This window comes from Eubalaena glacialis, chromosome 1, assembly GCF_028564815.1.
Source record: "Eubalaena glacialis isolate mEubGla1 chromosome 1, mEubGla1.1.hap2.+ XY, whole genome shotgun sequence".
Lineage (NCBI taxonomy): Eukaryota > Metazoa > Chordata > Mammalia > Artiodactyla > Balaenidae > Eubalaena > Eubalaena glacialis.
The window spans coordinates 86,374,349-86,401,775 of record NC_083716.1 but is presented as its reverse complement, the minus strand read 5'-3'; the positions used below and the strand labels follow the sequence as shown (position 1 = coordinate 86,401,775).

At 39.6% G+C, this 27,427-nt stretch overlaps 1 protein-coding gene across 8 annotated transcripts in view; it reads left to right on the top strand.

Moving 5' to 3' along the window:
* Positions 1–27,427, top strand: part of TBCE (tubulin folding cofactor E) — a 115,020-nt gene that overhangs the window by 20,022 nt on the left and 67,571 nt on the right. For all 8 annotated transcript variants that reach the window (XM_061182189.1, XM_061182225.1, XM_061182180.1 and 5 more), the window contains one exon: positions 13,234–13,367. In XM_061182189.1, coding sequence (XP_061038172.1) covers positions 13,268–13,367 — 100 coding nt within the window. In that variant the 5' untranslated portion in view covers positions 13,234–13,267. The remainder of the gene's footprint in view (positions 1–13,233; positions 13,368–27,427) is intronic.

The window sequence follows — 27,427 nt, the reverse complement described above, 5'->3', positions numbered from 1 at the left end:
TTCACAACTCTTCACGTTATTTGTCTGTCACAGAGCTGCTTATGATTTTGAAGGGGTGGGGGAGGGTGGGAGTTGGTAAAGAGTAGGGTATTTCTATAACAGATATTATTCAGTGTTATTTCCTAGGATTTTGTTGTAACTTAAGGTATCTTGCTACAGTAGATAGAATTGGTAATAACAACTGTTAAAACTGTCGTTAGTTCTGCAATATTAGCTGAAATGCAGTACAGAGAAGAATAGACATTTGGGTTCAGTTTCTTGTCTGTAAATTTAAAACAGCTTAATTTTGTATAGGTTACCCACATGGCCTTTTATGTAAAGTCTTTCCAAGACTACACAGTTTTTTGTTTTAAAAAATTGGAACTTGTTTTCCCTTCTTGGAAGGGAACATTGATATTTAACAGCTTTTTTTTGGCTGGCTCCGTGCGGCATGTGGGATCTTAGTTCCCTGACCAGGGATCGAACCCGTGCCCCCTGCAGTGGAAGCGCAGAGTGTTAACCACCGGACTGCCAGGGAAGTCCCAATACTTAACCGCTTTTAGAGACTTTCATCTCATTTATTAAAATGGACACGTGGCTATAAGACACCATATAGGAAATGAGTATTTATGTATTTTATTTTATATGCAAATCTACTTTATTGTGAAAAGATAGAGGTTTGAATGAGGACTTGTGAAAACCTGTAGTAAAATACCTTAAGCTGTTGACTGTAAGGTGTGGAATAGGAGTTGCTCACTGGATTGGTTCTGTGTTGTGGACTAAAGTCTGCATTTGTTACTGTGCTAATAAACAAATATTAAAACAAACAAACAAGTGGCACAAAAATAAGACAGAGTTGTGATGGAAGATTTCAACTATCTTAAGTTCTGCTAGAGGCCCATTCCTTTCTAGGGACAAGATCTAATTTTTTTTTTTCCTGACCATTTAAATTCCTTGGAAGAAACAAAATGAGAGGAAATATTACTTTGGTTTGAAACTCATTAACAAGGAAGAAGAAACAGGTGAAGTAGAAGATCCTGAAATATTGTGGGAAAAGAAACTCTACTATTTTTTTTTTAATTAATTTATTTATTTTTGGCTGTGTTGGGTCTTCGTTGTTGCACGCGGGCTTTCTCTAGTTGCGGTGAGTGGGGGCTACTCTTCGTTGCAGGCACATGCTTCTCATTGCGGTGGCTTCTTTTGTTTCAGAGCACGGGCTCTAGGCGTGCAGGCTTCAGTAGTTGTGACACAGGGGCTCAGTAGTTGTGGCTCCCAGTATCTAGAGCACAGGCTCAGTAGTTGTCACGCACAGGTTTAGTTGCTCCGCGGCATGTGGGATCTTCCTGGCCCAGGGCTCGAATCCGGTCCCCTGCATTGGCAGGTGGATGCTTAACCACTGCGCCACCAGGGAATCCCGAAACTCTACTATTTTTGAGAGTCTCCCTAAACAAATAAAATGTTGAATATAATCAAACTGCTTCCTTGGGTATCAGGAAAGCATATTTTGAAAAATGGAGAATTACCATACTTTTAAGATTCAGTGTCCCAGTTAAAGCTGAATCGAAGTTATATGAAACCTAAAATTTGGGGAATTAAATTTCAAATTATTTTTTAAATTGTAGTAAAATACAGATAATATAAAATTTACCATCTTTTTTTGTTTGTTTTTTGTTTTTTGTTTTGGTTGCTCTGGGTCTTAGTTGTGGCATGCATGTGGGATCTAGTTCCCTGACCAGGGATGGAACCTGGGCCCCCTGCATTGGGAGTGTGGAGTCTTATCCACTGCGCTACCAGGGAAGTCCAAAATATACCATCTTAACCATTTTTAAATCTACAGTTTAGTAGTGTTAAGTACGTTCATATTATTGGTCAACCATCAGCACCATCTGTCTCCAGAGCTCTCTTAATTTTGCAAAAACTGAAACTGTCACCATTAAACAACTCCCTGTTTTCCCCTCGCTGCAGCCACTGGCAACCGCCATTCTGCTTTCTCTCTGAAGTTGACTATTCTAGGTACCTCTTTAAGTGGAATCATACAATATTTGTCCTTTTCTTTTTTTGAGCCATGCCAGGTGGCTTGTGGGATCTTAGTTCCCCGACTGGGGATTGAACCTGGGCCCTTGGCAGTGAAAGCGTGGAGTCCTAACCACTGGGCCACCAGGGAATTCCCCAATATTTGTCCTTTTGTGACTGGCTTATTTCACTTAGCATAATATTTTTGAGATTCATTCACGTATCATGCGGCAGAATTCCCTTCTTTTTTAAGGCTGAATGATCCATTGTGTGTATATACTGCATTGGTTTATCCATTCATCCATCAATGGACATTTGAGTTGTTCCCACCTTTTGGCGGTTGTGAATAATACTGCTGTGAACGTGGGTGTGCAAATATCTGCTAGAGTCCCTCCTTTCAATTCTTTTCAGATTATTTTATTTGAAGAATTATGTAGTATCTCATCATTAAGACCATACAGGAAACAGACAGTTTAGATTTTAAAGACAAATCAAGAAAAAAATCAATAAACCAATAGGAAATGGACAAAGGATTCTGAACAGGCAGTTCACAGGAAAGGAGATCAAAATGAATAGATGCTTACTTAGCTTCCTTCATAAAAGGAAATGCAAATAAAATACGTATTTCACTTATCAGACTGACAGGTAACTAAAAGTGTGTTAGTATTCTGTGAAGGGCAAGGTTGTGATGATATGGGGGCTTATACACAGCTAATGGAATTGTAAATTGGTTCAGCCACTAGAAAGGGGCATTTGTCATTACTCATCAAAGTTAGAAATGCATGTACCCTTTGACTTAGCAATGCCCATTTTGAGAATGTTTCCTGCAGATATTTTTGCACAAGTGTAAAAGATAAATGTGCAGGATTAACCCTTGCAGTATTGTTTGCAGTCGCAAAAACTTGGGAGTAACCTAAATGTCAATCAGTTTGAGGACTAGTTATATAAATTGTTATGTCTATACAAGTCCTACGCAGCCATAAAATATTTAAAAGCTCCTGACATGGCTGTGGATAAATTTCTAGCATGTATTATTGAATGCAAATATAAGGAGTAGAATCACATATATAGTATGCCATCATTTGTGTAAAGAAAGAAAAGAATATATTTGCTTGTATATGCATAAAATATGTATGGAAGTATCTATAAGATACGAATAAAGCTGTTGTCAGTGGGAAGGGAGAATGACTGGCTGGAGTGGAAGGGAGACTTTCATTGTGTTCCTTTTTGTACTTTTAAGTATCATCCATTCAAAAATTAGGTGAAAAAGATATGCATAGAAAAATGCAAAGGGGATTACTAAAAATGGAAAAACAGTCCCAAACCAATGACTTTTAGACCCTTGAACAAACCTCTTAAGAAAATATCAGTAAGGTTGAACCTCAAAATCAACTTGTGAAAAAACGTGAAGACAAGGAAAAAAAGCCTTTAGGATTGATTTAGACTAAAAAGTAGTGTAAGAAGGCCTACTCCTTGGGTATAGTAATACATTTCTTTCTTTTCTTTCCTTCTTTCTTCCTTCCTTCCCTTCCTTCCTTCTTTTTGTTTTTTTAAAATAAATTTATTTATTTTATTTATTTTTGGCTGCATTGGGTCTTCGTTGCTGCACGCGGGCCCCCTCCAGCTGCGGGGAGCAGAGGCCACCCTTCCCCACGGTGGCCTCTCCCGTTGTGGAGCACGGGCTCTAGGTGCGCGGGCCTCAGCAGTTGCAGCACGTGGGCTCTAGAGCACAGGCTCAGCAGCTGTGGCGCAGGGGCCTAGTTGCTCCGCAGCACGTGGGACCCTCCCAGACCAGGGCTGGAACCCGTGTCCCCTGCATTGGCAGGTGGATTCCCAACCACTGCGCCACCAGGGAAGCCCCCTCTTTCTTTTCTTCTCTTTTTTTCATCTTTTAGTAATATATTTGTTTTAACTTTAAATCCTAAACATTTTTAAACATAAAAGAGAGAAAAATAAGTAGTCCTCCTTATCTTTGGGGGTTATGTTCCAAGACCCCCAGTGGATCCCTGAAACTGCAGATAGTACCAAACCCTAATTATTCTGTTTTTTCCTAAACTTTATAAATTATAAATTAGGCACAGTAAGAGATTAACAATAACTAATAATAAAATAGAACAATTATCATATAAAAGTAATAAAAGTTATGTGAATGTGGTTTTTCAGTCTTAAAATATCTTACTGTACAAATTCAATCCCTTTTCCAATTATGCACGTGGCCATAACTTTTGCAGTTTGAAGTATGACATCAAAACTAGTGTGAATTTCTATTTCCTTCTTCACAGTTTCATGGATAGGTTTTTTTCTTACTGTAGATCTTAGCAACCTCAGCATATGATTTTTTTGTTCTTCCCTTATTAAGTGGGGAACTTTCAACTCTTCACTTAAAGGAAGCACTTTATGGCTTCTCATTGGCATATCTGAATTGCCAGCATCATTACTCTTGTGCTTTAGGGCCTTATTTAAGTAAAATAAGGGTCACTTGAACACAGGCACTGCAGTGCGTCAACAGTTGATTTGATAACCAGATGGCTTCTAAGTGACCAGCGGGCAAGCCAGGGGAATTCGATGAGAGCAGTGCATTGTTCCTCCCTCTTTTCAAAATCATCCTTCTTTTCCTCCTCCTCATTAATAGAAAAAACAAAAATTACTTGTTCCAAAAACATTCATACAACTCAGAAGTGTATAAGCTAATAAGTGAAAGTATTCCTTATCTTACCCCATTCCTCCTTTGTTTGACTGACAAGAGTATATCTCCTGACTGACAGTGTATTTTGATTTCAGTGAAACATTTCACAAAGTTCATGACATTCTTTTTTTTTTTTTTAATTTTTATTTATTCATTTATTTATTCATTCATTTATGGCTGTGTTGGGTCTTCGTTTCTGTGCGAGGGCTTTCTCTAGTTGCGGCAAGTGGGGGCCACACTTCATCGCGGTGCACGGGCCTCTCACTGTAGCGGCCTCTCTTGTTGTGGAGCACAGGCTCCAGACGCGCAGGCTCTGCAATTGTGGCTCACGGGCCTACTCGCTCCGCGGCATGTGGGATCCTCCCAGACCAGGGCTCGAACCCGTGTCCCCTGCATTGGCAGGCAGATTCTCAACCACTGCGCCACCAGGGAAGCCCCATGACATTCTTGAATGTGAGCTGGATAGGCTTGTAACTGAAAAGTTTTACCCGTGGGTTTCTGTCTTTGGTCAGTGTCTTATATTCTTTTTTTGTCTTTGTTTTTACAAAAATTGCACAGCACACAGCTGGGAAAGATAATATGTTGGATTATCGAATGTTTCATGTATATAAATGTAAAGTCCTACATTTATAATAACATAATGTATTAACTTCTGCCTCAAACATTAGATATACAAGTACAGGATAGAGAAGACCTGATTTGAAAGCTCTTGATGAGAATTCCTAGGACTTTGTAGAAAGAATTAAACAAGTAGATTTTGTCTTGGTGTCAGTGTCAGTAATTAACTTTTTTTTTGGATGGACAGTTTGGTTATGGCTTTCTAGAATCTTAAACATATTTATTTACTTGGAATAATTGTCTCAAGAATTTTTCCTAAGGAAATACTTCAAAGACATAATAATTTAAAAATGAAAGATGTTTTTAGCTGTTTTCTTTGGGATAGTAAACAATGAAAACATAACAATAGAGAAAAGATTCAATTGTGGTATCTACATGTCAAGATTCAAGTGATTAATGTGATTCTGTCGCTGTATAGAAAAATGTTTCCAGAATGTTAAAAGCAGTAGAACAGAAATTATATATCTCTATTGTAATAAAATTCTATTTACATGTTAATGAAATTTGAAAGGGCATTTAAAACTTTTGAAAACTTTTTTAGGGTAATGTAATTATAGTGAAATTTAAACATTTTAATTTTATGATCAGAAAGTGATAGTAACTCAAAAATGGCTACAGAGTTTATTTCATTGTAATCTTAATAGCAAGCAACAGTCTTTCCCATGAAAAGGGGGAAAAGCGAAATGTAATATTAGGCTATATTATTAGATGTGTGATGTTCAAACCACTGAACCCACACACAGGTCAAGTCACATTTGGAACATGGTTTTCAGTTTTAGGTATTGTATTTTAAGAAAAGAATCAGTAAATGAATTATGGAGGAGAACTTGGAATTCACATGAGGGTGGAGCTGGGAATGTTTACCCTGGGAAAGGGTTTTAGGAGGTGGGGACAGGAAGAGGAGAGAGGAGAAATAATAACATAATAGTGGCCTTCAAATATTTAAATGTCAGCTGGAAAAGGGAATAGTTTGATTCTCTGTAGCTGCAGAGGGCAGTACCAAAATCTGGGTGGAAATGATAGGTAGGGTGGTATATTTCATCTCTTTTTAAAGAACTATTATCCAGCAAGCAGAGTCACTTGAAAATTAAATGGGCTGTCTTCATTAATTAGTGAACATGTATTGGGTTGGCCAAAAAGTTCGTTTGGTTTTTTCTGTATGATGGCTCTAGTAGCGCTTAGTTGTCTTTAACTTCATTCGAAACAATTTTGTTAGATTGTATGTGACAGCTGTCATATCAGTGTGCATTTAAAAAAAAGACTTATAAATATTGGTGAATTTTTGTGTTTGTCCATTTTAATATTGAAGATGGAAGAAAAAAAGCAACATTTTCGGCATATTATGGTTTATTATTTCAAGAAAGGTAAAAATGCAACCGAAACGCACAAAAAGATTTGTGCAGTGTATGGAGAAGGTGCTGTGACTGATGGAACGTGTCAGAAGTGGTTTGTGAAGTTTCGTGCTGGAGATTTCTCGTTGAACGATGCTCCATGGTCAGGTAGACCAGTTGAAGTTGAGAGCGATCAAATCGAGACATTAATTGAGAACAATCAACATTATACCATGCGGGAGATAGCCAACATACTCAAAATAAACCAAATCAAGCATTGAAGATCATTTGCACCAGCTTGGTTACATTAATCTCTTTGATGTTTGGGCTCCACGTAAGTTAAGCGGAAAAAAACCTTGATCGTATTTCCGCATGCGATTCTCTACTTAAATGTTGCGAAAACGTTACATTTTTTTTTTTTTAATAAATTTATTTATTTATTTTTTGGCTGTGTTGGGTCTTCACTGCTGCCCACGGGCTTTCTCTAGTTGTCGCGAGCAGGGGCTACTCTTCGTTGAGGTGTGTGGGCTTCTCATTGTGGTGGCTTCTCTTGTTGCAGAGCACAGGCTCTAGGCGCGTGGGTTTCAGTAGTTGTGGCACACAGGCTCAGTAGTTGTGGCTCGTGGGCTCTAGAGCACAAGCTCAGTAGTTGTGGCGCACGGACTTAGTTGCTCCGTGGCATGTGGGATCTTCCCGGACCAGGGCTTGAACCCGTGTCCCCTGCATTGGCAGGCGGATTCTCAACCACTGAGCCACCAGGGAAGTCCCCGAAAACATTACATTTTTAAAACAGATTATGACAGGCTATGAAAAGTGGATACTGTACAACAACGTGGAATGGAAGAGATCGTGGGGCAATCGAAATGAACCACCACCAACCACACCAAAGACTGGCCTTCATCCAAAGAAGATGATGTTGTGTATATGCTGGGATTGAAGGGAGTCCTCTATTATGAGCTCCTTCCGGAAAGCCAAACGATTAATTCCAACAAGTACTGCTCCCAGTTAGACCAACTGGAAGCAGCACTGGACGAAAACCATCTAGAATTAGTCAACAGAAAAGGCATAATCTTCCATCAGGATAACATAAGACTGCATGTTTCTTTGATGACCAGGCAAAAACTGTTACGGCTTGGCTGGGAAGTTCTGATTCATCCGCCATATTCACCAGTCATTGTACCTTTGGATTTCCATTTATTTAGGTCTTTACAAAATTCTGTTAATGAAAAAAATTTCAATTCCCTGGAAGACTGTAAAAGGCACCTGGAACAGTTCTTTTCTCAAAAAGATAAAAAGTTTTGGGAAGATGGAATTATGAAGTTGCCTGGAAAATGGCAGAAGGTAGTGGAACAAAAGGGTGAATACGTTGTTCAATAAAGTTCTTGGTGAAAATGAGAATTGTCTTTTATTTTTACTTAAAAACTGAAGGCACTTTTTGACCAACCCAATATATTTAAATCAAAGGCTTAACCAAGGCTCGGTTGGCACCTGGATGCACCTAACCAAGGAACAGTGACATGCCACTCATAACTAAGTGAGCACCTGACTTCAGGACAGTTTGACTAGACACTAACTGAGAGGGAGGGCTTGGGTTGGGGGTGATCGAAGTGGCGGTGTTAGCAACAGGCCATGGAGGTCCAGGGTGGACCAGTAACTGACATCAAGTGGGTCTAACAACAGAATATAGGGACTTATTGGGGGACTGGCCAGAGGGAGAGAGAACCAAGGCATAGGTCACCAAGACAAGGATCCAGTTTCTGGACCCTCACAGAAGATCATAGTATCAAGAAACAATTATTAGAAGGGTTAAGAGACTAGACAGGATCATCAAAAATACATGATGCAGGGACTTCCCTGGTGGTCCAGTGGTTAGGACTCCATGCTTTCACTGCCGAGGGCCTAGGTTCAGTCCCTGTTTGGGGAACTAAAATCACAAGCCGTGCAGCAGGGCCAAAAAAACCCCAACAAAACAAAAACATGATGCAGAGCCAATTAATTACTGACCTTAGATACCTTCTACCTAATGATCTCAGGTCCTGTGGGCACGACATAGAGATGAGAATGAAAAGAATTGTTACTGGGCTTCCCTGGTGGCGCAGTGGTTAAGAATTCGCTTGCCAATGCAGGGGACGTGGGTTCGAGCCCTGGTCCGAGAAGATCCCACATGCTGCGGAGCAACTAAACCCATGTGCCACAACTACTGAGGCTGTGCTCTAGAGCCTGCGAGCCACAACTACTGAAGCCCACGCACCCTAGAGCCCATACTCCGCAACAAGAGAAGCTTCCGCAGTGAGAAGCACGAGCACCACAATGAAGAGTAGCCCCCGCTCGCTGCAACTAGAGAAAGCCCGCGGCAGCAACGAAGACCCAAGACAGCCAAAGATAAATTCATTAAAAAAAAAAAAAATTGTTACTAGAGATCAAATAAGATCGAGCAGGTGAAGGAACTTTATAATTCATGAATTACTTATGTATGTTAAAGGAAAACGAGGACGACTTCCTAATGTCTTCTTTCCTCACTTCTGCCATTTATGCCACCTGGTTTCCTAATCACCAGTTGACCACTGACCCGTTCTCTCACCAAGATATTCTCGCTGTGAGCCTGATCTGCAAGGTGGTCCCCTTAGGCTGAGCCCTGGCCCAGAGCTTCACAGTGACTGTGGGGCCTGGTTGTGAGTTTCTGGGTTTGGATAACCCCCATGCACTCTGGTTCATGGAACCAAGATTCGGCCTACTATTGATACTTTAACTTCTTGTAGGAATGGTGCTCTACAGTGATCTTACCAGTTTTTCTCCTCAGGGGCTAGAACTTCGCCACTGACCACAGGCTTGTGATTAGGGCCCTACCTACTGACCAGACCTCTTAGCTGCTGACTCCACATGTGTCTAAGCTTACTAAAACATGTCTTCCTCACACCTGCCTCACCCTCTTATTGACTTTATCATCAACTTATCTGAACTGTTTTGACTTTTCCCACCAATTTGAGGTTCTGGGCTGATTTCCCTTTTGCTTTTCAACCCTACCAGGCAAGTTTAGATCTAGATGTTGGCCCCTTCCTGACTGCCCTGTCCTCCCATGTTTATCTTTGTTTGTTTGTTTTTGTTTTTGTTGGTGGTTTTGTCCTCCAGTATTTAAACCATCAAAATTCAGCCCCCCGTCCTTTTTTATTGCGATAGTCACCTTATTTTGGTGTTCTAGAACCAAACACACAATATCTCAGAGGCTTGCCTGTATTTATTTTTGAAAGCAATATTTAAAAAAATATTTATTTATTTGGCTGCGTCAGGTCTTAGTTGCAGTGCGCAGGCTCTTCATTGCGGGGCACGGGCTCTAGAGCGCGTGGGCTCTCTAGTTGTGGTGCGCAGGCTCTAGAGTGCATGGGCTTAGTTGCCCTGTGGCATGTGGGATCTTAGTTTCCTGACCAGGGATCAAACCTGCGTCCCCTGCATTGGAAGGCAGATTCTTAACCACTGGACCACCAGGGAAGTCCCAATCAATATTTTTTTAAATTGAAGTATAGTTGATTAATAATGTGTTAATTTCTTCTGTACAGCAAAGTGATTCAGTTATACATATATATACATTTTTTTAATATCTTTTTCCATTATGGTTTATAATAGTATATTGAATATAGTTCTCTGTGCTATACAAGTAGGACCTTGTTGTTTATCCATTCTATATATAAAACCTTACATCTGCTAACCCCAGCCTCCCACTCCATCCCTCCCCCAACCCCCTTCACCTTGGCAGCCACCAGTCTGTTCTCTGTGTCCCTGATTCTGTTTCATAGATAGGTTCATTTGTGTCATATTTTAGATTACACATATAAATGATATCATATGGTATTTATCTTTCTCTTTCTGACTTCACTTAGTATGATAATCCCTAGTTGCATCCATGTTGCTGCAGATGACATTATTTCGTTCTTTTTTATGGCTGAGTAATGTTCCATTGTATATATGTACCACATCTTCTTTATCCATTCCTCTGTTGATGGACATTTAGGTTGTTTCCATATCTTTCTTGGCTATTGTAAATAGTGCTGCTATGAACATAGGGGTGCATGTGTCTTTTTGAATTATAGTTTTGTCTGGATATATGCCTAGGAGTGGGGTTGCTGGATCATATGATAATTCTATTTTTAGTTTTCTGAGGAACCTCCATGCTGTTTTCCACAGTGGCTGTACCAGCTTACATTCCCACCAACAGTGTAGGAGGGCTCCTTTTTCTCCACACCCTCTCCAGCATTTGTTATTTGTAGACTTTTTAATGATGGCCATTCTGACCCATGTGAAATAGTACATTGTAGTTTTGATTTGCATTTCTCTAATAATTAGCAACTTTGAGCATCTTCATGTGCTTATTGGCCATCTGTATTTCTTCTTTGGAGAAATGTCTCTTTATGTCTTCTGCCCATTTTTTCGATTGGGTTGTTTGTTTTTTTGTTGTTGAGTTGTAGGAGCTGTTTGTAAATTTTGGAAATTAAGCCCTTGTCAGTCGCATCATTTGCAAATATTTTCTCCCATTCTGTAGGTTGTCTTTTCATTTTGTTTATGGTTTCCTTTGCTGTGCAAAGACTTCTAAGTTTGATTAGGTCCCATTTGTTTATTTTTGCTTTTATTTCTATTGCATCGGGAGACTGACTTAAAACATTGGTACGATTTATGTCAGATAGCGTTTTGCGTATGATCTCTTCTAGGAGTTTTATGGTGTCATGTCTTAAGTCTTTAAGCCATTTTGAGTTTATTTTTGTGTATGGTGAGAGGGTGTGTTCTAACTTCATTGATTTATTACATGGGGCTGTCCAACTTTCCCAATACCACTTGCTGAGTCAGAGGAGGAAAAGCCAGAAAGGATAAAAGAAAACCAGGTTTTCCTCTGACTCTTTCTTAGGGGTTTCTTCCCTTTCTCTTTTAAATATTATATTTTCCCAGGGTTCTGTCAGTGACTCTCTTTTTCTTTCCACCCTCTTTTCTTTGCACCTAATACACTTTCAGTCTCATCCACTGTCATGGTTATCAGTTGTAGATTGTGCTGTTGACTCCCAAAAACACATTTCTAGTGAAAACGTGTCTTTTGAACTAGAGTCCTAAGTCCATCATGACATTCTGTAGGCACCTCAAACAAACTCTCTTCCCTCCCAAGCCTACACCTCCTCTTGTATTACTCATGTTGGTGTCTGGCACCACCATATACCCTAGACAAAATCTTGTCTTCCTAGTCTTCAATTTTACCATTTCTATCCATTTAATCTCCAGACCCTGTTCTAGCTCTTAACTTTCTCTAAAATCCATACCCTTCTCTCAGGTCTAACTGCCACTGGACTGTAAGCTTCTGAGGCAGGAGTCACACATGTAGGGTTTACTGTGTGCGACGTGAGGTCCGTGCATTAGCCAGCATGTGGTCAGAGCTTAGTATGTGTTGAATGAATGTATGGAGGCGAGTGCCTTGGCTCAAGCTGTCATTGTTTTCACCCGAATTACAGCACTATTTCCCTAACTGGCCACTCTGCTTTTAACTTCCTTTCAGTGTATTGTCTATACTGCCACTGGTGTGGTATGTCTAAAATACAGCTTTAAAAAATCTGTAAATAATTTAATGTGTATTTCTGTGAAATATAAAGTCTTACAAAAAGTCATAACCACTATACCGTTACCACAGGTAAAAATTTAACAATTATTCTTTCCCTTTTTTTCCCAAAATAAGTTGATTTTGTCTTAGCCTTATGGGAAACAATTATTCTTGAATATCATCAACTATCTAGTCAACATTCAAGTTTTCGGTTTTCTCATAATTTATTTTGAAAGTTATTTACAGTTTTTAAGAACTTAGTTTCCAAATAAAGTCTATACATTTCAGTTGGCTTACATTTCTCGTAAGTTTCTTTTAATCTCTTTGTTTTCCTTCCATCTCATTCTTTTTCATCTGTTGAAGAAACCAACTTGTTGAAGTGGGAGTTGGACCTAGTGATCATTCCTAGATAGATGATACTTTTCTCTCAGGCTCCTTGTTTCTAGGGTTCTGAAATTTTATTTTTCCTTTTTTTTCTTTTTTTTTTTTTTTTTTTTGGCTGCACCATGCAGCTTGTGGAATCTTAGCTCCCCGACCAGGGATCAAACCTGAGCTCTTGGCAGTGGAAGTGCAGAGTCCTAACCACTGGATCGCAAGGGAATTCCCTGAATTTTTCATTATATGTGTTCCTTCCTGCATCTGTGGATTTGTTTCTCCTTCCTGGAGAGAGAACGATGCCCATGTTGCCTGTTTCCTTTCCCTTTTCTCTGTAAACTTTATCCCCCTCTCTTCTATTCTCCTTCCCTTCCCACCCCCTTCAGTAAATGATAGAATACACAGTCATGTGATGTGAGCTAACTGGAGTTAAGCAAGCTTTTTTAAAAAAGGATTAAATTATCAAAATATAGCTAGAGAGTAAAGTAAAATCAAATTCTGAGAGTCTGGTACCTAAACCTTTAGGTTCTTCCCTTCACCAAAATGTGAAGACTAAATTGGGTAGAAGCGTTGACCTCATGAATAGCTACGTAAAGTTAAAAAAAATATGTTTTAAAGAGTTTTACTACGTCCTTGTCAATGTTGTGTTTTCTTCCTAGATCTCCTTATATTTTGGATTCTGGCAATGTTATAATGGATGACACTTTGACATCAGATGTCGTTGGTCGGAGAGTCGAAGTTAATGGAGAGCATGCAACAGTGCGTTTTTCTGACGTTGTCCCTCCTATGGCAGGTAATTTATGATTTTGTGTGTGTGTGTGTGTGTATTTATTTTGTAGTTGTTTCTAGGTAGGCATCTCAGTAGTGCTTTATAACACCAGTTTTGAGGAAGCTAACAACCCAGTTTTATGTGCCTCTGATATACAGTTGCTTTATTTCTGTGACAGTATCCTGTGATATCCATGGCTTTATTTGATTACACACTTATCTAATTATTCAGTGTTGCTGTTTTATATTAAGTTAACCTTAAAATATCTTCTGAGTAAACTTTAGACACTAACTAAAAATCTTGAATTCCCATAATCCTAAGCTCAAAAATAAGGTAATATTTGTGGAATTTCTCTTATCATTAATCCATGTGTATGTTGTAGTTTAAATTGATATAAAACAATTCTGTGTTACCGTTTTTAACTTATGATTTGGTATATATTTATCTGTGTTTCTGTAGCATCATTTTACTTGTATTTCCTTTTTTATTCAGATATAATTGACATATAACATTAGTTTCAGGTATACAACATAATGATTCAGTGTTTGTATACATTGCAAAATAATCACCACAATAACTCTACTTCACATATATCACCACACATACTTATACATTTCTGAGAATTTTAAGATCTCTCCAGGACTTACTTATTTTATAGCTGGAACTTTGTACCTTTTGACCCCTTTCACCCATTTTAGCTACCCCCCCATCCTCCACCTCTGGCACCACTAATCTGATCTGTTCTCTGTATCTATGTGTTCTTTTCTTTCCTCCTCCCTCCCTTCCTCCCTCCCTCCCTCCCTCCTTCTCTTCCTTGCTTCCTTTCCCCTTTCCTTCCCCTTCCCTTCCTTTCTTATTTCTTTTCTTTTTTTTTTTACTTATTTATTTTATGAATTTTGAGTATTTATTACTTTTACATTTATATGTATATATATATTTTAACATCTTTATTGCAGTATAATTGCTTTACAATGTTTTGTTAGTTTCTGCTTTATAACAAAGTGAATCAGTTATACATATACATATATCCCCATATCTCCTCCCTCTTGCGTCTCCCTCCCACCCTCCCTATCCCACCCCTCTAGGTGGTCACAAATAACCTAGTTGATCTCCCTGTGCTATGTGGCTGCTTCCCACTAGCTTTCTATTTTACATTTAGTAGTATATATGAGTCCATGCCACTCTCTCACTTCGTCCCAGCTTACCCTTCCCCCTTCCCGTGTCCTCAAGTCCATTCTCTACATCTGCGTCTTTATTCCTGTCCTGCCCCTTGGTTCTTCATAACCATTTTTCTTTTTTTTTTTTTTTTTTAGATTCCATATATATGTGTTAGCATATGATATTTGTTTTTCTCTTTCTGCCTTACTTCACTCTGTATGACAGACTCTAGGTCCATCCACCTCATTACAGATAACTCAATTTCGTTTCTTTTTATGGCTGAGTAATATTCCATTGTATATATGTGCCACATCTTCTTTATCCATTCATCCGATGATGGACACCTAGGTTGCTTCCATGTCCTGGCTATTGTAAACAGAGCTGCAGTGAATATTTTGGTACATGACTCTTTCTGAATTATGGTTTTCTCAGGGTATATGCCCAGTAGTGGGATTGCTGGGTCGTATGGTAGTTCTATATTTAGTTTTTTAAGGAACCTCCATACTGTTCTCCATAGTGGCTGTATCAATTTACATTCCCACCAACAGTGCAAGAGTGTTCCCTTTTCTCCACACCCTCTCCAGCATTTATTGTTTCTAGATTTTTTGATGATGGCCGTTCTGACCGGTGTGAGATGATACCTCATTGTAGTTTTGATTTGCATTTCTCTAATGATTAATGATGTTGAGCATTCTTTCATGTGTCTGTTGGCAATCTGTATATCTTCTTTGGAGAAATGTCTGTTTAGGTCTTCTGCCCATTTTTGGATTGGGTTGTTTGTTTTTTTGTTATTGAGCTGCATGAGCTGCTTGTAAATCTTGGAGATTAATCCTTTGTCAGTTGCTTCATTTGCAAATATTTTCTCCCATTCTGAGGGTTGTCTTTTGGTCTTGTTTATGGTTTCCTTTGCTGTGCAAAAGCTTTTAAGTTTCATTAGGTCCCATTTGTTTATTTGTGTTTTTATTTCCATATCTCTAGGAGCTGGGTCAAAAAGGATCTTGCTGTGATTTATGTCATAGAGTGTTCTGCCTATGTTTTCCTCTAAGAGTTTGATAGTGTCTGGCCTTACACTTAGGTCTTTAATCCATTTTGAGTTTATTTTTGTGTATGGTGTCAGGGAGTGTTCTAATTTCATACTTTTACATGTACCTGTCCAATTTTCCCAGCACCACTTATTGAAGAGGCTGTCTTTTCTCCACTGTATGTGCTTGCCTCCTTTATCAAAGATAAGGTGACCATATGTGCGTGGGCTTATCTCTGGGCTTTCTATCCTGTTCCATTGATCTATATTTCTGTTTCTGTGCCAGTACCAAACTGTCTTGATTACTGTAGCTTTGTAATATAGTCTGAAGTCAGGGAGCCTGATTCCTCCAGCTCCATTTTTCGTTCTCAAGATTGCTTTGGCTATTCGGGATCTTTTGTGTTTCCATACAAATTGTGAAATTTTTTGTTCTAGTTCTGTGAAAAATGCCAGTGGTAGTTTGATAGGGATTGCATTGAATCTGTAGATTGCTTTGGATAGTAGAGTCATTTTCACAATGTTGATTCTTCCAATCCAAGAACATGGTATATCTCTCCATCTCTTTGTATCATCTTTAATTTCTTTCATCAGTGTCCTATAATTTTCTGCATTCAGGTCTTTTGTCTCCTTAGGTAGGTTTATTCCTAGATATTTTATTCTTTTTGTTGCAATGGTAAACGGGAGTGTTTTCTTAATTTCACTTTCAGATTTTTCATCATTAGTATATAGGAATGCAAGAGATTTCTGTGCATTAATTTTGTATCCTGCTACTTTACCAAATTCATTGATTAGCTCTAGTAGTTTTCTGGTAGCATCTTTAGGATTCTCTATGTATAGTATCATGTCATCTGCAAACAGTGACAGCTTTACTTCTTCTTTTCCGATTTGGATTCCTTTTATTTCTTTTTCTTCTTTGATTGCTGTGGCTAACACTTCCAAAACTATGTTGAATAATAGTGGTGAGAGTGGGCAACTTTGTCTTGTTCCTGATCTTAGTGGAAATTGTTTCAGTTTTTCACCATTGAGGACAATGTTGGCTGTGGGTTTGTCATATATGGCCTTTATTATGTTGAGGAAAGTTCCCTCTGTGCCTACTTTCTGCAGGGCTTTTATCATAAATGGGTGTTGAATTTTGTCAAAAGCTTTTTCTGCATCTATTGAGATGATCATATCGTTTTTCTCCTTCAATTTGTTAATATGATGTATCACGTTGATTGATTTGCGTATATTGAAGAATCCTTGCATTCCTGGAATAAACCCCACTTGATCATGGTGTATGATCCTTTTAATGTGCTGTTGGATTCTGTTTGCTAGTATTTTGTTGAGAATTTTTGCATCTATGTTCATCAGTGATATTGGCCTGTAGTTTTCTTTCTTTGTGACATCTTTGTCTGGTTTTGGTATCAGGGTGATGGTGGCCTCGTAGAATGAGTTGGGGAGTGTTCCTCCCTCTGCAATATTTTGGAAGAGTTTGAGAAGGATAGGTGTTAGCTCTTCTCTATATGTTTGATAGAATTTGCCCGTGAAGCCATCTGGTCCTGGGCTTTTGTGTGTTGGAAGATTTTTAATCACAGTTTCAATTTCATTACTTGTGATTGGTCTGTTCATATTTTCTGTTTCTTCCTGGTTCAGTCTCGGCAGGTTGTGCATTTCTAAGAATCTGTCCATTTCTTCCAGGTTGTCCATTTTATTGGCATAGAGTTGCTTGTAGTAGTGTCTCATGATCGTTTGTATTTCTGCAGTGTCAGTGGTTACTTCTCCTTTTTCATTTCTAATTCTATTGATTTGAGTCTTCTCCCTTTTTCTCTTGATGAGTCTGGCTAATGGTTTATCCATTTTGTTTATCTTCTCAAAGAACCAGCTTTTAGTTTCATTGATTTTTGCTATTGTTTCCTTCATTTCTTTTTCATTTATTTCTGATCTGATTTTTATGATTTCTTTCCTTCTGCTAACTTTGGGTTTTGTTTGTTCTTCTTTCTCTAGTTCCTTTAGGTGTAAAGTTAGATTGTTTATTTGTGATTTTTCTTGTTTCTTGAGGTAGGCTTGTATTCCTATAAACTTCCCTCTTAGAATTGCTTTTGCTGCATCCCATAGGTTTTGGATCATCATGTTTTCACTGTCATTTGTCTCTAGGTATTTTTTGATTTCCTCTTTGATTTCTTCAGTGATATCTTGGTTATTTAGTAACATATTGTTTAGCCTCCATGTGTTTGTGTTTTTTACGTCTTTTTCCCTGTAATTGATTTCTAATCTCATAGCATGTGGTCAGAACAGATGCTTGATATGATTTCAATTTTCTTAAATTTACTGAGGCTTTATTTGTGACCCAAGATGTGATCTGTCCTGGAGAATGTTCCATGCGCACTTCAGAAGAAAGGAGAATCTGCTGTTTCTGGATGGAATGTCCTATAAGTATCAATTAAATCTGTCTGGTCTATTGTGCCATTTAAAGCTTGTGTTTCCTTTTTAACTTTCTGTTTGGATGATCTGTCCATTGGTGTAAGTGAGGTGTTAAAGTCTCCCACTATTATTGTGTTACTGTTGATTTCCTCTTTTATAGCTGTTAACAGTTGCCTTCTGTATCGAGGTGCTCCTATGTTGGGTGCATATATATTTATAATTGTTATATCTTCTTCTTGGATTGATCCCTTGAGCATTATATAGTGTCTTTCCTTGTCTCTTGTAACATTCTTTATTTTAAAGTCTATTTTGTCTGTTATGAGTGTTGCTACTCCAGCTTTGTTTTGATTTCCATTTGCATGGACTATCTTTTTCCATACCCTCACTTTCAGTCTGTATGTGTCCCTAGGTCTGAAGTGGGTCTCTTGTAGACAGCATATATATGGGTTTTGTTTTTGTATCCATTCACCGAGCCCTTGTCTTTTGGTTGGAGCATTTAATCCATTCACGTTTAAGGTAATTATCGATACCTATGTTCCTATTACCATTTTCTTAATTGTTTTGGGTTTGTTTTGTAGGTCCTTTTCTTCTCCTGTGTTTCCCACTTAGAGAAGTTCCTTTAGTATTTGTTGTAGAGCTGGTTTGGTGGTGGTGAATTCTCTTAGCTTTTGCTTGTCTGTAAAACTTTTGTTTTGTCCATCGAATCTGAATGAGATCCTTGCTGGGTAGAGTAATCTTGGTTTTAGGTTCTTCCCTTTCATCACTTTAAATATGTCATGCCACTCCCTTCTGGCTTGTAGAGTTTCTGCTGAGAAGTCACTTGTTAACCTCGTGGGAGTTCCCTTGTATGTTATTTGTTGTTTTTCCCTTGCTGCTTTCAATCTTTTTTCTTTGTCTTTAATTTTTGCTAATTTGATTACTTTGTGTCTTCACGGGTTTCTTCTTAGTTTTATCCTGTATGGGACTCTCTGCGCTTCCTGGACTTGGGTGGCCACTTCCTTTCCCATGTTAGGGAAGTTTTTGACTATAATCGCTTCAGATATTTTCTCGGGTCCTTTCTCTCTCTCTTCTCCTTCTGGAACCCCTGTAATGCGAATGTTGTTGCGTTTAATGTTGTCCCAGAGGTTTCTTAGGCTGTCTTCATTTCTTTTCATTCTTTTTTCTTTATTCTGTTCCGCAGCAGTGAATTCCACCATTCTGTCTTCCAGGTCACTTCTCCCTTCTTCTGCCTCAGTGATTCTGCTATTGATTCCTTCTAGTGTATTTTACATTTCAGTTACTGTATTGTTTATCTCTGTTTGTTTGTTCTTTAATTCTAGGTCTTTTTAATTTCTTCTAGGTCTTCTCGGTCTATGCATTTTTTGCATCTTCTCGATCTTTTTTTTTTTTTTTTTTTTTTTTAAACATCTTTATTGAAGTATAATTGCTTTACAATGGTGTGCTAGCTTCTGCTTTACAACAAAGTGAATCAGTTACACATATACATATGTTGCCATATCTCTTCCCACTTGCATCTCCCTCCCTCCTACCCTCCCTATCCCACCCCTCTAGGTGGTCACAAAGCACCGAGCTGATCTCCCTGTGCTATGTGGCTGCTTCCCACTAGTTATCTATTTTACATTTGGTAGTGTATATATGTCCATGACACTCTCTCACCCTGTCACATCTCACCCCTCCCCCTCCCCATATCCTCAAGTCCATTCTCTAGTAGGTCTGTGTCTTTATTCCCATCTTGCCACTAGGTTCTTCATGACCTCTTTTTTTTTTTTTTCCCTTAGATTCCATATATATGTGTTAGCATACTGTATTTGTTTTTCTCTTTCTGACTTACTTCACTCTGTATGACAGACTCTAACTCCATCCACCTCATTACAAACACCTCCATTTCATTTCTTTTTATGGCTGAGTAATATTCCATTGTATATATGTGCCACATCTTCTTTATCCATTCATCCGATGATGGACACCTAGGTTGCTTCCATGTCCTGGCTATTGTAAACAGAGCTGCAATGAATATTTTGGTACATGACTCTTTCTGAATTATGGTTTTCTCAGGGTATATGCCCAGTAGTGGGATTGCTGGGTCATATGGTAGTTCTATTTTTAGTTTTTTAAGGAACCTCCATACTGTTCTCCATAGTGGCTGTATCAATTTACATTCCCACCAACAGTGCAAGAGTGTTCCCTTTTCTCCACACCCTCTCCAGCATTTATTGTTTCTAGATTTTTTGATGATGGCCATTCTGACCGGTGTGAGATGATACCTCATTGTAGTTTTGATTTGCATTTCTCTAATGATTAAAGATGTTGAGCATTCTTTCATGTGTCTGTTGGCAATCTGTATCTCTTCTTTGGAGAAATGTCTATTTAGGTCTTCTGCCCATTTTTGGATTGGGTTGTTTGTTTTTTTGTTATTGAGCTGCATGAGCTGCTTGTAAATCTTGGAGATTAATCCTTTGTCCGTTGCTTCATTTGCAAATATTTTCTCCCATTCTGAGGGTTGTCTTTTCGTCTTGTTTATGGTTTCCTTTGCTGTGCAAAAGCTTTTAAGTTTCATTAGGTCCCATTTGTTTATTTGTGTTTTTATTTCCATTTCTCTAGGAGCTGGGTCAAAAAGGATCTTGCTGTGACTTATGTCATACAGTGTTCTGCCTATGTTTTCCTCTAAGAGTTTGATAGTTTCTGGCCTTACACTTAGGTCTTTAATCCATTTTGAGTTTATTTTTGTGTATGGTGTTAGGGAGTGTTCTAATTTCATACTTTTACATGTACCTGTCCAATTTTCCCAGCACCACTTATTGAAGAGGCTGTCTTTTCTCCACTGTATGTGCTTGCCTCCTTTATCAAAGATAAGGTGACCATATGTGCGTGGGCTTATCTCTGGGCTTTCTATCCTGTTCCATTGATCTATATTTCTGTTTTTGTGCCAGTACCAAACTGTCTTGATTACTGTAGCTTTGTAATATTGTCTGAAGTCAGGGAGCCTGATTCCTCCAGCTCCATTTTTCGTTCTCAAGATTGCTTTGGCTATTCGGGGTCTTTTGTGTTTCCATACAAATTGTGAAATTTTTTGTTCTAGTTCTGTGAAAAATGCCAGTGGTAGTTTGATAGGGATTGCATTGAATCTGTAGATTGCTTTGGGTAGCAGAGTCATTTTCACAATGTTGATTCTTCCAATCCAAGAACATGGTATATCTCTCCATCTCTTTGTATCATCTTTAATTTCTTTCATCAGTGTCCTATAATTTTGTGCATACAGGTCTTTTGTCTCCTTAGGTAGGTTTATTCCTAGGTATTTTATTCTTTTTGTTGCAATGGTAAACGGGAGTGTTTTCTTAATTTCACTTTCAGATTTTTCATCATTAGTATACAGGAATGCAAGAGATTTCTGTGCATTAATTTTGTATCCTGCTACTTTACCAAATTCATTGATTAGCTCTAGTAGTTTTCTGGTAGCATCTTTTGGATTCTCTATGTATAGTATCATGTCATCTGCAAACAGTGACAGCTTTACTTCTTCTTTTCCGATTTGGATTCCTTTTATTTCTTTTTCGTCTCTGATTGCTGTGGCTAACACTTCCAAAACTATGTTGAATAATAGTGGTGAGAGTGGGCAACCTTGTCTTGTTCCTGATCTTAGTGGAAATGGTTTCAGTTTTTCACCATTGAGGACAATGTTGGCTGTGGGTTTGTCATATACGGCCTTTATTATGTTGAGGAAAGTTCCCTCTATGCCTACTTTCTGCAGGACTTTTATCATAAATGGGTGTTGAATTTTGTCGAAAGCTTTCTCTGCATCTATTGAGATGATCATATGGTTTTTCTCCTTCAATTTGTTAATATGATGTATCACGTTGATTGATTTGCGTATATTGAAGAATCCTTGCATTCCTGGAATAAACCCCACTTGATCATGGTGTATGATCCTTTTAATGTGCTGTTGGATTCTGTTTGCTAGTATTTTGTTGAGGATTTTTGCATCTATGTTCATCAGTGATATTGGCCTGTAGTTTTCTTTCTTTGTGACATCTTTGCCTGGTTTTGGTATCAGGGTGATGGTGGCCTCGTAGAATGAGTTGGGGAGTGTTCCTCCCTCTGCAATATTTTGGAAGAGTTTGAGAAGGATAGGTGTTAGCTCTTCTCTAAATGTTTGATAGAATTCGCCTGTGAAGCCATCTGGTCCTGGGCTTTTGTGTGTTGGAAGATTTTTAATCACAGTTTCAATTTCAGTGCTTGTGATTGGTCTTTTCATATTTTCTATTTCTTCCTGGTTCAGTCTCGGCAGGTTGTGCATTTCTAAGAATCTGTCCATTTCTTCCAGGTTGTCCATTTTATTAGCATAGAGTTGCTTGTAGTAATCTCTTATGATCGTTTGTATTTCTGCAGTGTCAGTGGTTACTTCTCCTTTTTCATTTCTAATTCTATTAATTTGAGTCTTCTCCTTTTTTCTCTTGATGAGTCTGGCTAATGGTTTATCAATTTTGTTTATCTTCTCAAAGAACCAGCTTTTAGTTTCATTGATTTTTGCTATTGTTTCCTTCATTTCTTTTTCATTTATTTCTGATCTGATCTTTATGATTTCTTTCCTTCTGCTAGCTTTGGGGTTTTTTTGTTCTTCTTTCTCTAATTGCTTTAGGTGCAAGGTTAGGTTGTTTATTCAAGATGTTTCCTGTTTCTTGAGGTAGGCTTGTATTGCTATAAACTTCCCTCTTAGAACTGCTTTTGCTGCATCCCATAGGTTTTGGATCGTCGTGTCTCCATTGTCATTTGTTTCTAGGTATTTTTTGATTTCCCCTTTGATTTCTTCAGTGATCACTTCGTTATTAAGTAGTGTATTGTGTAGCCTCCATGTGTTTGTATTTTTTACAGATCTTTTCCTGTAATTGATATCTAGTCTCATAGCGTTGTGGTCGGAAAAGATACTTGATACGATTTCAATTTTTTTAAATTTACCAAGGCTTGATTTGTGACCCAAGATATGATCTATCCTGGAGAATGTTCCATGAGCACTTGAGAAAAATGTGTATTCTGTTGTTTTTGGGTGGAATGTCCTATAAATATCAATTAAGTCCATCTTGTTTAATGTATCATTTAAAGCTTGTGTTTCCTTATTTATTTTCATTTTGGATGATCTGTCCATTGGTGAAAGTGGGGTGTTAAAGTCCCCTACTATGATTGTGTTACTGTCGATTTCCCCTTTTATGACTGTTAGTATTTGCCTTATGTATTGAGGTGCTCCTATGTTGGGTGCATAAATATTTACAATTGTTATACCTTCCTCTTGGATCGATCCCTTGATCATTATATAGTGTCCGTCTTTGTCTTTTGTAATTGTCTTTATTTTAAAGTCTATTTTGTCTGATATGAGAATTGCTACTCCAGCTTTCTTTTGATTTCCATTTGCATGGAATATCTTTTTCCATCCCCTCACTTTCAGTCTGTATGTGTCTCTAGGTCTGAAGTGGGTCTCTTGTAGACAGCATATATATGGGTCTTGTTTTTGTATCCATTCAGCCAGTCTGTGTCTTTTGGTGGGAGCATTTAATCCATTTACATTTAAGGTAATTATCGATATGTATGTTCCTATTCCCATTTTCTTAAATGTTTTGGGTTTGTTATTGTAGGTGTTTTCCTTCTCTTGTGTTTCTTGCCTAGAGAAGTTCCTTTAGCATTTCTTGTAAAGCTGGTTTGGTGGTGCTGAACTCTCTCAGCTTTTGCTTGTCTGTAAAGGTTTTAATTTCTCCATCAAATCTGAATGAGATCTTTGCTGGGTAGAGTAATCTTGGTTGTAGGTTTTTCTCCTTCATCACTTTAAGTATATCCTGCCACTCCCTTCTGGCTTGCAGCGTTTCTGCTGAAAGATCAGCTGTTAACCTTATGGGGATGCCCTTGTGTGTTATCTGTTGTTTTTCCCTTGCTGCTTTTAATATGTTTCCTTTATATTTAATTTTGGATAGTTTGATTAATATGTGTCTTGGTGTGTTTCTCCTTGGATTTATCCTGTATGGGACTCTCTGTGCTTCCAGGACTTGATTAACTATTTCCTTTCCCATATTAGGGAAGTTTTCAACTATAATCTCTTCAAATATTTTCTCAGTCCCTTTCTTTTTCTCTTCTTCTTCTGGGACCCCTATGATTCGAATGTTGGTGCGTTTAATGTTGTCCCAGAGGTCTCTGAGATTGTCCTCAGTTCTTTTCATTCTTTTTTCTTTATTCTGGTCTGCAGTAGTTATTTCCACCATTTTATCTTCCAGGTCACTTATCCGTTCTTCTGCCTCAGTTATTCTGCTATTGATCCCATCTAGAGTATTTTTAATTTCATTTATTGTGCTTGTCATCGTTTCTTGGTTCCTCTTTAGTTCTTCTACGTCCTTGTTAAATGTTTCTTGCATTTTGTCTATTCTATTTCCAAGACTTTGGATCATCCTTACTATCATTATTCTGAATTCTTTTTCAGGTAGACTACCTATTTCCTCTTCATTTGTTAGGTCTGGTGTGTTTTGACCCTGCTCCTTCATCTGCTGTGTGTTTTTCTGTCTTCTCATTTTGCTTATCTTACTGTGTTTGGGGTCTCCTTTTCACAGGCTGCAGGTTCGTAGTTCCCGTTGTTTTTGGTATCTGTCCCCAGTGGCTAAGGTTGGTTCAGTGGGTTGTGTAGGTTTCCTGGTGGAGGGAACTAGTGCCTGTGTTCTGGTGGATGAGGCTGGATGTTGTCTTTCTGGTGGGTTCGTCCACGTCTGGTGGTGTGTTTTGGGGTGTCTGTGGCCTTATTATGATTTTAGGCAGCCTCTCTGTTAATGGATGGGGCTGTGTTCCTCTCTTGCTAGTTGTTTGGCATAGGGTGTCCAGCACTGTAGTTTGCTGGTCGTTGAGTGAAGCTGGGTCTTGATGTTGAGATGGAGATCTGTGAGAGATTTTCGCCGTTTGGTATTACGTGGAGCTGGGAGGTCTCTTGTGGACCAGTGTCCTGAAGTTGGCTCTCCCACCTCAGAGGCACAGCCCTGATGCCTGGCTGGAGCACCAAGAGCCTTTCATCCACACGGCTCAGAATAAAAGGGAGAAAAAATGGAAAGAAAGAAAAAAAGAGGATAAAATAAAATAAAATAAAGCAATTATAATAAAAAATAAGAAAAAAAATTATTAAGAGTAAATTTATTAAGAAAAAAATTTTTTTTAATTTTTAAAAATAGATTTATTAATTTTTTATACTAAAAATAAGAAAAAAATTAGAAAAAATTTATTAAGAAAAAAAAGTTTTTAATTTTTTAAAATAAAAAATGTGAAAAAACTTATTAAAAATTTTTTTAAAAATAGAAAATAAGGAAAAAATTATTAAGAAAACATTTATTAGGGAAAAAAAAAATTTTTAAGCCAAAAAAAAAAAAAAAAAACAAAAAAAAAACGGACGGACCTAACCCTAGGACTAACGGTGAGAGCAAAGCTATACAGACAAAATCTCACCCAGAAGCATACACATCTACACTCACAAAAAAAAGGAAAAGGGGAAAAGTTAATATATCCTGCTCCCAAAGTCCATCTCCTAAATTTGGGATGATTCGTTGTCTATTCAGGTATTCAACAGATGCAGGCACATCAAGTTGTTTGTGGAGCTTTAATCCGCTGCTTCTGAGGCTGCTGGGAGAGATTTCCCTTTCTCTTCTTTGTTCGTACAGCTCCCGGGGTTCAGCTTTGGATTTGGACCCGCCTCTGCATGTAGGTCCCCTGAGGGCGTCTGTTCCCCGCCCAGACAGAACGGGGTTAAAGGAGCAGCTGATTCGGGGGCTCTGGCTCAGTCAGGCCGGGGGGAGGGAGCGGTACGGAGGAAGCGGGGCGAGCCTGCGGCGGCAGAAGCCGGCGTGACGTTGCAGCAGCCTGAGGCGCGCCGTGCGCTCTCCCGGGGAAGTTGTCCCCGGATTACGGGAGCCTGGCCGTGGCGGGCTGCACAGGCTCCTGGGAGGGGCGGTGTGGAGAATGACCTGTGCTCGCGCACAGGCTGTTTGGTGGCGGCAGCAGCAGCCTTAGCGTCTCATGCCCGTCTCTGGGGTCCGCGCTGATAGCCGCGGCTCGCGCCCGTCTCTGGAGTTCGTTTAAGTGGCGCTCTGAATCCCCTCTCCTTGCACGCCGCGAAACAAAGAGGCAAGAAAAAGTCTCCTGCCTCTTCGGCAGCCGCAGACTTTTTCTCGTGCACCCTCCCGGCTAGTTGTGGTGCGCTAGACCCTTCAGGCTGTGTTCACGCAGCCAACCCCAGTCCTCTCCCTGGGATCCGACCGAAGCCCGCGCCTCAGCTCCCAGCCCCCGCCCGCCCCGGCGGGTGAGCAGACAAGCCTCTCGGGCTGGTGAGTGCTGCTCGGCGCCGAGCCTCTGTGCGGGAATCTCTCCGTTTTTCCCTCTGCGTCCCTGTTGCTGTGGGATCTGCGCTGATAGCCGCGGCTCGTGCCCGTCTCTGGAGCTCGTTTAGGCGGCGCTCTGAATCCCCTCTCCTTGCGCGCAGCGAAACAAAGAGGCAAGAAAAATTCTCTTGCCTCTTTGGCAGCTGCAGTCTTTTTCCCGGACTCCCTCCCGGCTAGCACCGAAGCCCGAGCCCCAGCTCCCAGGCCCCGCCCGCCCCGGCGGCTGAGCAGACAAGCCTCTCGGGCTGGTGAGTGCTGGTCGGCACCGCTCCTCTGTGCGGGAATCTCCGCTTTGCCCTCCGCACCAATGTGGCTGCGCTCTCCTCCGTGGCTCCGAAGCTTCCCCCCTCTGCTACCCGCAGTCTCTGCCCACGAAGGGGCTTCCTAGTGTGTGGAAACCTTTCCTCCTTCACAGCTCCCTCCCACTGGTGCAGGTCCCGTCCCTATTCTTTTGTCTCTGTTATTTCTTTTTTCTTTTGCCCTACCCAAGTACGTGGGGATTTTCTTGCCTTTTGGGAGGTCTGACGTCTTCTGCCAGCGTTCAGTGGGTGTTCTGTAGGAGCAGTTCCACGTGTAGATGTATTTCTCATGTATCTGTGGGGAGGAAAGTGATCTCCGCGTCTTACTCTTCCGCCATCTTGCCCCTCCCCCCCGCATCTTCTCGATCTTTGCCTCCATTGTTTTTCCAAGGTCCTGGATCACCTTCACTATCATTATTCTGAATTCTTTTTCTGGGAGGTTACCTATCTCCACTTCATTTAGTTGTTTTTCTGGCATTTTATCTTGTTCCTTCATCTGGTACATAGCCCTCTGCCTTTTCATGTTGTCTATCTTTCTGTGAATGTGGTTTTTGTTCCACAGGCTGCAGGATTGTAGTTCTTCTTGCTTCTGCTGTCTGCCCTCTGGTGGATGAGGCTGTCTAAGAGGCTTGTGCAAGTTTCCTGATGGGAGCGACTGGTGGTAGGTAGAGCTGGCTGTTGCTCTGGTGGGCAGAGCTCAGTAAAACTTTAATCCACTTGTTTGCTGATGGATGGGGCTGGGTTCCCTCCCTGTTGGTTGTTTGGCCTGAGGCGACCCAACACTGGAGCCATCCCGGGCTCTTTGGTGGGGCTCAT